The sequence below is a fragment of the Erythrolamprus reginae genome, chromosome 4 (assembly GCF_031021105.1).
Source record: "Erythrolamprus reginae isolate rEryReg1 chromosome 4, rEryReg1.hap1, whole genome shotgun sequence".
Taxonomy (NCBI): Eukaryota; Metazoa; Chordata; class Lepidosauria; order Squamata; family Dipsadidae; genus Erythrolamprus; species Erythrolamprus reginae.
In genome coordinates this window covers 29,466,920-29,480,996 of record NC_091953.1, presented here as the reverse complement: position 1 = coordinate 29,480,996, position 14,077 = coordinate 29,466,920, and the positions used below count along the sequence as shown (strand labels likewise).

Below are 14,077 nucleotides of genomic sequence, written 5' to 3'. Positions count from 1 at the left end.
CATCTGCTCACAATTTTATAGACTTTAATTAGTCTTGAGAGAGTACATGATGGTGCTTTTATAAGTATTATAGAATCCTGCAGATATTATCACGTAAAGAATTTATATTAGGACATTTATGTCATTTTCATATACCATTGGGATTTCTAATTGCCTTCCATGCTTTCTCTTTAATACAGAGAAATGTTAGAACACTCCATATTTGAAATGAACAACACCTTAGCAGAACTAGAGAAAAGGCTTAACAGAACTGATGAGGAAGGTAAGAGATTACATTTGACCTGAACTGAAATAAAACTTTTCAGGCCTCCTGTGAATTAAAAATAAAAGATTTGATATATGTTTATGTACAATGTCAACTGTTACATTTCTTCATGCTCTAGAGCAGGGGTAGGCAAAGTCAGCTCTTCTATGACTTATGGACTTCAACTCCCAGAATTCCTGAGACAATCCTGCTAGCTCAGGAATTCTGGGAGTTGAAGTCCACATGTCAGAGAAGAGCCAACTTTCCCTACCCCTGCTCTAGAGCAGTGATAGCGAACCTATGGCACGGATGCCACAGAAGGCACGCGGAGTCATATCTGCTGGCATGCGAGCCGTTGCCCTAGCTCCACTCCAACGTGCATGTGTGTGCCGGCCAGCTGATTTTTGGCTCACTCAAAAGCTCTGGGAGGGCATTCTTGGCTTCTAGAGTCCCTCTGGGGGGAAGGGGGGCATTTTTACCCTCCCCTGGCTCCATGGAAGCTTTTGGAGCCTGAGGAGGGCGAAACACGAGCCTACCAGTCCCACCAGAAGTTGGGAAACTGGACGTTAATAGTCTCCAGAGGGCCTTTGGGGGGAATGGGTTTCACCCTCCCCAGGCATTTAATTATGGGTGTGGGCACTCGCGCACGTTAGGTCCCACAGAGTTGGCCTTCTCCGGGTCCCGTCGACTAAACACTGTAGTCTGACGGGACCCAGGGGAAGAGCCTTCTCTGTGGTGGCCCCGACACTCTGGAACCAGCTCCCCCCAGAGATTAGGATTGCCCCCACCCTCCTTGTCTTTCGCAAACTCCTTAAAACCCACCTCTGCCGTCAGGCATGGGGGAATTGAGACATCTCCCCCAGGGCTATATAGTTTTATGTATGGTATGCTTGTGTTGTATGTTCTTTTAAATAATGGATTTTTCCAGCCTCCAGGGGGCCTCCGGGGGGCAGGGGAAGCTGTTTTTGCCTTCCCAGGCATTGGGTTATAGGTGTGGGCACTCAGGCATGCACGATAGCGCTCACCGCTCTAGAGCAGTGATGGGGAACCTTTTTGGCACCAATAATAATAATAATAATAATAATAATAATAATAATAATAATAATAATAATAATTTATTAGATTTGTATGCCGCCCCTCTCCGAAGACTCGTGCCAAAAAGGGAGCACATGCACTCATCTGGCCTGCAACCCAGAAGTGGAGCTACCCAGGGGGCATGTGCACCTCAGCAAATGACCTTCTGGTTTCCGGCGCATGCATGCACACCAGTTAGCTAGTCTTCCGGTTACTGGTGCGCAGGCATGCGTGACGATCGGCTGGCCAACGCGCATGATGACGACAGTAAACAGAAGACCAGTTCTTCCAGTATCCAGCACTGCTGCATGCACAAGGGCCACACGCACATGTACACTAGAAACCCAGAAGAGGAATGGGCAAAGCTGTGCATTCCAGGCAATATGGCTCTTCGGGCATGCGTGCCACAGGTTCACCATCAGGGGTAGTAGTAGTAATTTGTTGCTTGTATCCTTACGAATTATATTAATATGGCTTATTTGAACCTTTTTTTAAAATTAAAAATAATTTTATTGAATTTTATATATTAAAAAAAATACAAACACAGCATATAAACAAACATCAACACAAATACAAATACAGTGATATGTCATCTTACAAACACCTCATGATACAAACTTTTCAAGATACAAACCCGGGGTTTAAGATTTTTTTGCCTCTTCTTACAAACTATTTTCACCTTACAAACCCACCGCCGCCGCTGGGATGCCCCGCCTCCGGACCTCCGTTGCCAGCGAAGTACCCATTTTTGCGCTGCTGGGATTGCTCTGAGGCTCCCCTTGCTGGGAAACCCCACCTCCAGACTTCCGTGTTTTTGCGATGCTGGAGGGGAATCCCAGCAGTGCAAAAACGGGTGCTTCACTGACAACAGAAGTCTGGAGGTGGGGTTTCCCAGCAAGGGGAGCCTCAGTGAAATCGCAGCATCGCAAAAACACAGAGGTCTGGAGGTGGGGTTTTGAGGACTTCGGTGTTTTTGCAATGCTGCGATTTCACTGATGCTCCCTTCGCTGGAAAACCCCACCTCCAGACTTCCATTGCCAGTGAAGCGCTCGTTTTTGCGATGCTGGGATTCCCCTGCAGCATCGTAAAAATACAGAAGTCCAGAGGTGGGGTTTCCCATGGAGGGGAGCCTCAGGGGAATCCCAGCAGCGCAAAAACGGGCGGTTTGGCTGGCAAAAGGAGTGAATTTTGGGCTTGCACGCATTAATCGCTTTTCCATTGATTCTTATGGGAAGCATTGTTTCGTCTTACAAACTTTTCACCTTAAGAATCTCGTCCCAGAACCAATTAAGTTTGTAAGACAAGGTATCACTGTACAACTATTTTTCAAGTAAGTCAACATCCGACTTTTTCCTTCTTATCCATATATCATAAGATTATTACATACCTATACATATATTCTAATATCATGCTTATTTAAACCTTATGACAATCATTAAGTGTTGTATCTTATGATTCCTGATGAATGTATGTTTTCTTTTATGTACACTGAGAGTATATGCACCAAAGACAAATTCCTTCTGTGTCCAATCACACTTGGCCAATAAAGAATTCTGATTCTGAGCAAGGTGCCCAGTGACTCACATAGTTAGGATGCTGGGTTGATAATCAGTAAGCCCATGTTTGAGACCCGGGTGCTGCTGTGTGATAAATAGTATAACAGAGTTGGAAGGGATCTTGGAGGTCTTCTAGTCCAACCCCCTGCTTAGGCAGGAAGCCCTAAACCACTTCAGATAAATGGTTATCAAATATCTTCTTAAAAACGTCCAGTGTTGGAGCGTTCACAAGTATTGGATGCCAGTTGTTCCACTGATTAATTGTTCTAATTGTCAGGAAATTTCTCCTTAGTTCTAAATTACTTTTCTCCTTTATTAGTTTCCATCCATTGCTTCTTGTTCTACCGTCAGGTGCTTTGGATAATAGCTTCACTGTGACAATCACTGAGATATTGGAACACTGTTTTCATGTCTCCCCTACTCCTTCTTTTCATTAAACTGGACATACCCAGTTCACGCAACTGTTCTTCATATGTTTTAGCCTCCAGTCCCCTAATCATGTCTGTTGCTCTTCTCTGCACTCTTTCTAGAGTCTTCACATCTTTTTTACATTGTGGCAACTCCAAACTAATCCAAAGGTTTTTGTCTGCCAGACATTGGGCAAAGGTTACCACCAACGTATTCAAGGCAGGAAACACCACATCCAAGAAGCAGATATTCAACTCCAAATTAATCCAAAATATTTTGTCTGCCAGACATTGGGCCAAGTTTGTCCTAGTAAGATACTGTAGTTTATATCAGAGCTGCACTTTCGGAAGCTAGCCAGCCCAAGCAGCAAACCAGCACAACCAGCTAACCAACCCAACCAGCCAGCCAGACCAGTAGATATGAAGTTGAAGTCTTCAATAAAACACAGCAGCTGTAGAAAGTCTTAGAAAAATATATTTACTTCTTATTTACACTACTACTGTATACTACTTTACTATACATACTGTACATTACGCTAATATCTCATTAGTATCTCACTACAAGTATTGTAGTGTTGCCCACAAGATCATATACTGCAACGTCCTGCCTGTCGGCGACTACTTCAGCTTCAACCACAACAACACAAGAGCACACAACAAATTTAAACTTAATATTAACTGCTCCAAACTTGACTATAAAAAATATGACTTCAGTAACCGAGTTGTCGAAGTGTGGAACTCATTACCGGACTCCGTAGTGTCATTCCCAAACCCCCAACACTTCTCCGTATTGAAGGAGTGGGTCCAGCAGTCACATGGGTTGCTCCTGTCCAATCCGTTGGAACTGAGCCTAGTATTAAAAAAGACTGCTGGATCCGCCCCTTCCCCAGAATTCGCTCAGTTCGCATATCCTGCGGTTGTATTGTGATAGCTCGTTCAACATTCTAACACCTTCCCTTCGATCTTTTCCTTCAAAAAGTAGTAAGATTTATTGTCTTTAATTATTTACTTGCACTAATTGCGCCAGCCGTTTAAAAGAAAAAAAGAAAAAAAGCGGCTAGGCTTTTTTCCTTGGGAGAAGTTGCGGTTTCGTTTTCCCCCGGCGGTTTTGCCGGTTACGATTCCTGCGGCCGCTTGTGGATTCTTCTAATCCTTTGGCCTGGAGGTCCTGGTGCAAGTATTTACCTATTGAATTATTGATTACTTATTGTATACAAATATTTAAGGGCTTAAGAAATACCTCCTGCGGAGTGAGACGCCCTCTAGTCTCCTGGACTTAGTCGATCGCTTCCCCTTTAAGAAATTTTACGCAGCGATCTTTTTCGGCGCGAAGGCCTTCGCGCCCTTTTTAAATCTAGGCCTCTCGTGTTGGCCCCCTGCCAGCCGTGTAGGCCTCAGTCCACCGCGTGGATCCCGGAGCGGGCCTTGGGGGTCCCAGGCTAAATTCTCCACTGGCTAAGCCTCCAACCAGAGTGCCTTGGTTTACTTAATTATAAAGTTTAGGGAAGCTGGCCCCGCTGGGTTTGGGGGCACGAACTCTGGGTTTGCCCAGATTGTCCTCAAGTTTCAGCAGCTTCGAGGCCTCGAAGCAGGATCCATTCCTCTTGGGAAGTCCTTGAAATTCTTCTCCTTATTATTCAGTTATTGGCTCAGCCTTGTCTTCTGTTAATTGTCAGACTATGGCTTCTTTTCCCAAGAGAGGCACTACCAAAGGTCCCAAAGAGGTTAGGCCTACTGGTAATTCTACTGAAGTTCCCCAGGCCTCTTCCTCCTCTTCCTCAGGCACCCATTCCTTAGCCAAGCCCTCCAGGGCTGAGAAGAGAAGGGACCCAGCCCTACAAAAAATACATGATAAACCACAAACTTTTAAGGTGCAGGCCCAAGTGCATATCAATCCAACCCCCCCGGAGGCCTCTAACCTGCCTCTTTCTGGGGTTCCTGTGCTATCCCTGGATGAGCCAAACCTAAATCCACCCCAACCTAACCTATGGGGTTTAGGTCCAGAGGAGCCAGATTTTACCGAGGATTCCTCCCAGCCAGAACCTGCTCAGGCCCTCAGGGATCCTCCGGCTTTTCCGGCTGATATTTCTTCCTTGCCACCGGAGTTTCAGTCTATCTTGACTATTCTGACTAACACCATTGACGCTAAACTCTCATCTTTCAATGTGCCTTCTCTGTCTCATCCCTCTCCACGCTCCTCCCGTCCCGTGAGTTCTTCTCCTTCCTACAGAGCCCCAGCCATGGAGGTCTCTGACTCCTCTCAGGAAGAGGATGAGGACGTGGATGCAGAAGAGGATGATGACCCATTTCAGCGTCTGTCGGAAGATGAGGAATCTCAGATTTAGATTCCAGCCCCAGCTGCTATCTTTCCTTCGCAGCCTTTCAAATCTCTCCTGCTTAAAGCTAGAGTATCCACGGGGCTAGCCGGGCAAGAAAAACAGGCTACTTCTTCCTCAGATCCTCCGGAGGATAATCTTCCTTATTTCATGAAAGAACAGGAAGACAATGAGGTAATTCCTATGCCCAAGTTGTTAAGGTTGCCTTGCTTAAACAGTGGGACCACCCAACTGCTGGCTTTACTCCCACTCCCAAGGACAAGAAGCTCTACAAGCTCTCCTCCGTCTATGAGGAACCCCTAACATGTCCCAAGCCAGATGAACCAGTGAAGACTCTCCACTCGACTGCCGCCATGCCTGGCGAAGCAGAGGAGGTCCTCCGGCCAGAGGACAATCGACTTGAGCAATGCTCAAAAGGAGTCTTCTTGCAGACTCATGGGCCTTTAAGAGTGCTGCAGCGGCATCCTTCTTTTCCAGAGCTATGCTCTTGTGGCTTCGTCAGCTCCAACCACACCTGCCTCCAGATGACTTACGGGGCCAACAGGATTTCAACAAAATCTTCGCAGCTGCCCAATATGTAGCAGATGCTACCCTCCAATCTTCCAGATTTGCAGCCAGGTCAGTAGCAGCCTCCACAACGGCCAGAAGTCTTCTATGGCTCCGCCCTTGGCAGGCGGGAGTAAGACAGAAGTGGCAGTTAGCCATGGGTCCGCTGAAACGTGACCTCCTCTTCGGAGACCTTCTGGACCCTCTCCTTACAGAGACCACAGACAAGAAAAAGGTCTTGGGACCTACCACCAAGAAGGCCCCTAAACCGTAGCCCTTTCGGCGCACAGGGCGTCTACAGGATCAGGGCTTCGCATTTCAAAGGAGTCCAGGTCAGTATTCTCCTCGGTTTCGATCCCAATCTAGAACCACCAGGGGCAGAGGTTCCCGTTATCAGAGAGGATCCTCTTCTACCAGGGCTTCCAAAAGAGCCAGATGGTAAGTTTCCTCCTTTCCCATAGGCGGTCGCCTAGCCTGGTTCTCTTCCGCCTGGCACCGTTCTTGTAAGGACCCCTGGGTCATTGACTCTGTGGAAAGGAGCCTAAAGTTAGAGTTCATTTCACCTCCCCCTAACCGTTTTTATTTCTTGTCCTTCTCCCAGTTCCCCTCCATCTCGTATCCGAATGGAGGAGGCTATTTCTCATTTGTTGACTATTAGAGCTATTCAACCGGTCCTCTCTCTCCAGAGAGGTTTAGGCTTTCTCCCATCCTCTTCATGGTCCCTAAGACCTCTGGAGGCTGGAGAGCCATCTTAAATCTAAAAAAATTGAACCGGTTCATAAAATATAGGATTTTCAAAATGCATTCCTTATCTTCCATTGTTACCAGCTCTACATCGGGGAGACTTTATGGTGTCTCTGGATCTCACGGAGGCCTTCCTCCATATCCCCATTGTCAAGGTCCATAGGAAATTTCTGCGCTTTGCCTTTCAAGGCAGGCATTTTCAGTGTAGGGCCATGCCATTTGGGCTCTACTCAGCTCCCAGAGTCTTCTCTAAACTCTTGGGATCCTTGGCGGCTCATATCCGAGCTTCTCCCATTCATATTTTATGTTATTTAGATGACATTTTAATTCATGGAAATTCCAGAACTGGGTGGCGGCAGACCTCTCTTTTACCATGTCGGTTCTACAGAATCATGGTTTCTCCATAAATCTTAAAGGGAGCCACCTTGATCCATCCACTTCCATTCTGCATCTGGGAACTATCATTAATTCTGAGTTATCCCAGGTTTTCCTCTCCACTGAGAGAAAACGCAGCTTTTTGGATCTCATTGCTCGCATCCTGCCCCAGCAATCTACCTCCATTGCCACCCTATCTTCCCTTTGGGTAAAATGGTGTCATCTATTGGTATTGTCCCCTGGGCCTGTCTTCACGCCAGGGAACTACAGTGGCTTCTATTACCTCCCAGAGATCGGGCCACAGCTACTCGAATCGTCGCCATTCCACCGACGGTTCGCAGATCCCTCAAGTGGTGGACTTCTCCAGCCCTAGACAAGGGATCTCCCTTCCAGTGCCCCGACCAGTTGTAGTCACCACAGATGCCAGCCTCTCGAGCTGGGGAGCCCACGCCCAGGGTCTTTTAGCTCAGGGCACATGGTCACTGGAGGAGGCTTCCAGGCCCGTCAATTGATTGGAATTAAGAGCCGTGTCTCTAGCTCTAAAACAATTCCAATCTCACACCTCCATCCAGCATGTGCTGATTTTCACCGACAATATAGCCACCAAAAGCCATATTTGCAGACGGGGAGGCACAAGAGCCTAGGCCTCAGGAGGGAGGCCCTGAAGTTAGGCCTTTGGGCAGAGAAGAATCTCCAGTCGCTTCTAGCCGACCTCATCTCGGGGAGCCTCAACGTCCAAGCGGACTGGCTCTCGCGAGCGACCATAGATCCAGGCGAGTGGAATCTCCATCAGTCACTGTTCCACCAAATCTGCCTCAGGTTCGGCCATCCAGTGTTGGATCTATTGGCGACCAAAGCCAATGCCCAGCTCCCTCACTTCATCTCCAGGTTCCCGTCTCCGGGAGCAGAGGCAATCACTGCTCTCAGGAGTCCTTGGCCTCCAGGTCTATTGTATGCCTTCCCTCCAATTCCAATTCTGCCAGACGTGATCAACAAAATTCTCCTGGAGAAGGCCCGAGTAATTCTGATTGCCCCTCACTGGCCTCGCAGGCCCTGGTTCGCGGACCTCCAACAATGTCCGTCCAGGACCCCTGGCGACTCCCCGTTTCGGAGGATATGTTGCGACAGGGGGCCTCCTTCCATCCAGACCCAGAGTGGTTCCACCTCACCGCCTGGTTATTATCCGGAGGGACTTAGACCTGCGAGGGTATGACCCGGACACAGTGGAAATCATCCTGAAGTCTAGAAGAGGGTCTACCAACCGGATCTACGACCATACTTGGTCCAAATTCCATCAGTGATGCTTGCAGGAGGGCTTATCTCCCCTGTGTCTTCCCATCCACAGGATAATCACCTTCCTCATGAAAGGCTCCCACCAAGGCCTCTCTACCAGCACCATCCGCCGACACCTGGCCGCCATCTCTTCCGTCTTGGCGGGGCCTCGCAGGCAGCCCCTCCGCTCCCTTCCAGAAATCCAAGAATTTCTAAGAGGAGTGGCCAACCTCAGGCCTTCTAAAATCCACAGATATCTCACCTGGGACTTGCCACGGGTTCTCCACTCTCTTACTCAGGCACCTTACGAACCCCTGAACTCTGCGTCCCTCAGGTACCTATCCTTCAAGGTAGCATTCCTGGTGGCGATTACATCCGCCCGACGCATATCTGAGTTGGCAGCCCTTTCTATCAGACAGGACCTCTGGCAGTTTCACCAGGACAAGGTGGTTCTGCGACTGGACCCCACCTTTCTACCAAAGGTCAGTTCCATGTCCCACAGATCTCAGGATATCATATTACCTTCCTTCTGCCTCCAACGAGAGCATCCCCTGGCAACTAGATGGCACACTCTGGATCTCACTAGAGCGCTAAAAGTTTATATCCAACGCACAAGATCCATCCGGAGGTCTGAAGCACTCTTCATAGCCTACCATCCCAGATCCTTGGGATCCAGAGTGTCTTCTACAGTAATAGGTCGTTGGATCAGAGGGACCATCTCTAAGGCCTACGAGACAGCTTCCCTTTCCATTCCAAGGAATATTACAGCGCATTCCACCAGAAGTGCTGCCACATCTGCCGCTTGGGCGACTCAGGCTCCGTTGGAAGAAGTCTGCAAAGCAGCCACTTGGGCCTCGCCAAATTCCTTCATCAACGATTCGTACGCATCAGCGGACGCTGCCTTCGGCAGAAGAGTACTCCAATCCGTTATCTCTCACGATAGCAAGGTACTCCCACCCTAGGGACCTATCTCTTGGGTATGTCCCATGTGACTGCTGGACCCACTCCTTCAGTACGGAGAATAGGCGTTGATTGCTTACCTGAACGCCTCTTCTCGTACGGTGAGTGGGTACAGCAGTCACTTCCCTCCCTTTGTGTGGTCTTCTTTACCTTCTATTCTATTTTCTTATAACACATGAGAGTTGAACATTAAAGAGCTTCACTACTGAGCCTAGTCTATGGATTCGCGAATTCTGGGGAAGGGGCGGATCCAGCAGTCTTTTTTAATACTAGGCTCAGTTCCAACGGATTGGACAGGAGCAACCCATGTGACTGCTGTACCCACTCACCGTACGAGAAGAGGCGTTCAGGTAAGCAATCAACGCCTATTTACCCTTAGATTATCTACAGTTGACCTATCCAGATTCCTAAGAGGTCAGTAAGGGGTGAGTACAAGTGCACTAGAGTGCCTTCCGTCCCCTGTCCTATTGCTCTCCTATATCTCCTATATCTTTCTTCTATTCCTATATCTCTTCTTCTACTCTTTCATTGATATGTTCTATTACTATATCTTCTTTTCTATTATTTCTTAGATATATTTTACTATGAGTATCTCCTCTATAACCTTCATCATGTATTTTACTATGTGTATATAGATATATACCCACTAAAACCCTCACTGTGTATTGGACAAAATAAATAAATAATAAATACAACAATCTCAGTTACAATAACTCACAGGAACCAACAGATCAATACAGCAACTTCAGAGCACACTTCACACAGAGCAGAATGAGATATCAGAAAGAGAGAACGAACAGAACAGCATAGCGAGCAGAGAGCTCTAAAATATATAAATATATTTTTCACCTGATGAGGTTGCTGCATGCTTAATTGCCTTAGAATGACTCAGCATTCTCAAACGTAGGCCTTCCTTCTGCATTGAGATATTACCCTAGGATATGCTTAATCCTGACAGTTTATTTGCTTCCTTTTCCTGCTGAATTATGGAAGATATTTTCTCTGGAATTTATTACTGTTCTCCCAGAAGTATTATAGTTCTACAACCAGTCTAGTGATATTGTATCTGTTTACCAAGATAACTCATTTTATTCCATGTAAGAGGCTACCATCTGTTCTGGAAACTGCACAGCTGTTTCTCGGCCACATTTTCCGCTACAGTACAGGGACTCAGTTATCATGTGATCTCAGATTGCAGCTCCTGATTTATATCCCTCTTCTACTTATTGGACATTTCTATTCATCCAACTTTGTCTCATCACGAAGGGAATCAAATGGGCAGATGGGGAAGAGTAATGCAATATCGTGCTGCTATTTATTCTATGAACATGACAATTAGCCTGATCTCTAGTCCACTCTTTGCAGAATTTGAGTTTTTTAAACTTTCAAATGTGTCTTATGTGTCCTTTCACTGGCATTTCTTGCTCCCAAACAGTTTTTGGATATAATCCATAACATTTGCCCTCCGTGGTTCTTTGTCCTTCTACAGTTCTTTGAGCCTCCAAAAGAGGCAGGTAGCCTTTTAAGAGAACAACTAGCTTTGATCATGGCTGCATATAAATGGATATATTGACACCTTTGCTAAGGAAAGAGCAAAGCAAAAGATTTTCTTGGCCTTTAAAAAAACGACCGCCATAAATAAAATACAAGTGATAGGATTGGTAACTTGTGAAGCTATCTTATACCGGGACTCATTGCTCACAGTCACTCATGCCCTCATCACCTCGAGGCTCGACTACTGTAATGCTCTCTACATGGGACTACCTTTGAAAAGTGTTTGGAAACTTCAGATCGTGCAGAATGCAGCTGCGAGAGCAGTCATGGGCTTTCCCAAAAATGCCCATGTTACACCAACACTCCGCAGTCTGCATTGGTTGCCGATCAATTTCCGGTCACAATTCAAAGTGTTGGTTATGACCTATAAAGCCCTTCATGACATCGGACCAGAATATCTTCGAGACCGCCTTCTGCCGCACGAATCCCAGCGACCGATTAGGTCCCACAGAGTCGGCCTTCTCCAGGTCCCGTCAACTAAACAATGTCGGTTGGCGGGCCCCTGGGGAAGAGCCTTCTCTGTGGCGCCCCCAGCTCTCTGGAACCAGCTCGCCCCAGAGATTAGAACTGCCCCTACCCTCCTTGCCTTTCGTAAACTCCTCAAAACCCACCTGTGTCGTCAGGCATGGGGGAATTGAGACATCTCCCCCGGGCCTATATAATTTATGTATGGTATGTTTGTAGGTATGTCGGTTTAAAAATGGGGTTTTCTTAACTATTTTAAATTGTAAATTATTAGATTTGTCATGAATTGTTTTATTGTGTTGTGAGCCGCCCTGAGTCTACGGAAAGGGGCGGCAGACAAATGTAATAAATAAGTAAGTAAGTAAGTAAGTAAGTAAGTAAGTAAGTAAGTAAGTAAATAAATAAATAAGAGTATAACAGGTTAATAGTATTAAGCTAAATATGCCAAATTATTAACCTTGAATGTTTGTTTCTTTCCTGCATTACCAGGATAGACCTCAGATTTTCAGCAAAATATGAGTTCTATCAGTGTATGCTTGGAAATTCTTCTCAACATAAGGGAAGTCCATTTATCTATTAACCAGTAAAAGGAGGCATCTCTTCCTTCTCCAGGTCTTCCATTCTATCATTTCTTTTATGATAAAGATTTAGTTAGCATTAATTTTTAAGTTACAGACAAGAATTTTGGCTAAATTATTTTTAGATGTTTTAGAGTATTCAGATTTTAATATATAAATAGATGCTTATCAGGCTTATCTTTTCTTCTCTTAGATTTCATAGTTCTATTATTGGAAGTATTGTGACCTACTGAAATAATCAGCAGTAAATATAACAGTTTATTTTTGTTTAAGACAGTGAATGGAAAACCAGATATGAAACTCAAGTAGAATTGAATGAAAAACTAGAAAGGCAGATTGAATTTCTCCAAGAAAAGATGGAGCAACTTGGTGGCAGCCCAACAGGTATAGGTCTTATTGTTAGTATTTTGTCATGTTAATTTTGACAAAGATTTTCAATATTTGCCTATTGTTTATCAAAGGCTTATTTATTTTTCTTCTTTTTAGACAAACTGGCTCCTGTTCGCTCCTTTGAACAAATGCATTCGGTAAGTAAATATACAGGTAAGCATAAATATTTCTTAGACCATATTATGATACCTTGTCTTACGAACTTAATTGGTTCCAGGACAAGGTTCGTAAGGTGAAAAGTTTGTAAGACGAAACAATGTTTCCCATAGGAATCAATGTAAAAGCGAATAATGCGTGCAAATCCTTCAGGAAAATCCCAAACTTTAGAAGGGAGGCGAACAGAGGGCAGGGAGGAGCAGCGAAAGGGGGCGGGTGGAAGAAGCAAGGCTAGGCTAAGGGGTGAGTGGGAAGGAAGAAAGGCAAGGGGGGGTGCCCCTCCCTTTTCTTTCTTCAAAAGACACCCTTTCAGTGCCTCTGCAAGCACTCCATTCTCCTAGCTTTATTAATGCAAACTCTTTCCGTCTCCAAGCCGCTTCTCCCTTTTCTTTCTTCAAAAAAACCCCACCCTTCATCTTAGAATACTTACGCATCTTAATGTTTGGTGTGCACTATTAGTCAGTCAACCGCTTTATATTTTCCCAGCTTGTTACTATTTATTTAATTAATATTTCTTCAGCTATTATTGTACTGGAACATCATAACATTAAAAACCAACAAAAGAAAGCAACAAAAAGAATAACTAAAGAGATAATGGTGTTTAAGGGTAATTTAACCAAATACATGCAAAAGTCATATTAAAAATCACATTGGTAGGCTCATGCAAACTCTATATCTCAAGAACATACAAGTCTTCAAGGGTTTAGAAAATTCCTGAAGGGAGCCAAGTGAATGAAGTAATTAGGATACCACAATAAGCCTCCATCAAGAGCCCAAGGGACCTATATTTACTGTGTGTTTTCAAAAATGTTTCATTGCTCTTTATGATATAGTCATTACTGTGATCAATATGCTCAATAGACAAACAGAATGAGAGAAAAAACAATAACAATGCTTGCAGAGGAAAAATTTAGAATATAAATGTGTGTGTTTTTATTTTAACAGTGAAGGCAGATAAATAGTTTTTTTAGAGTTGTTATAGAGAAGTTACATTCAAATGTGGCAGAAAATATGTTTTTTCCATGCACAAAAAAAAAATGTAGCAAATTGAAAGTCTGGTTAAATTTCATACTATATGTGAAGTTTTAATATCACTTTATAATACCTTGGTAAGGCCACACCTTGAATACTGCATTCAGTTTTTGTCACCATGATTTTAAAAAAATATTCATTTATTCATTCATTTATTTATTTATTCATTTGTCAATCAAGTATAGTAGTTTATATACACATAACATGTAAAGTAATGATAAAAGAAGACAATAGGACAGTAGGACAGGGATGGTAGGCACAATGGTGCGCTTATGTACGCCCCTTCAGACTTAGAAAAGAGGAGATGTCAATTGTAGACAATCTGAGGTTGAAGTTTTGGGGTTTGGGGAAGAAACAACAGAGTCAGGTAGTGAATTCCAGGTGTTGA

General features: G+C 44.9%; 1 protein-coding gene across 1 annotated transcript in view; it reads left to right on the top strand.

Annotated features, from left to right (window-relative positions):
- The window catches only part of CCDC169 (coiled-coil domain containing 169), a 54,534-nt gene that overhangs the window by 8,263 nt on the left and 32,194 nt on the right, over positions 1-14,077 (top strand). Inside the window, exons 2-4 of the mRNA XM_070749907.1 lie at positions 180-262; positions 12,385-12,495; positions 12,598-12,638. Coding sequence (XP_070606008.1) covers positions 180-262; positions 12,385-12,495; positions 12,598-12,638 — 235 coding nt within the window. The remainder of the gene's footprint in view (positions 1-179; positions 263-12,384; positions 12,496-12,597; positions 12,639-14,077) is intronic.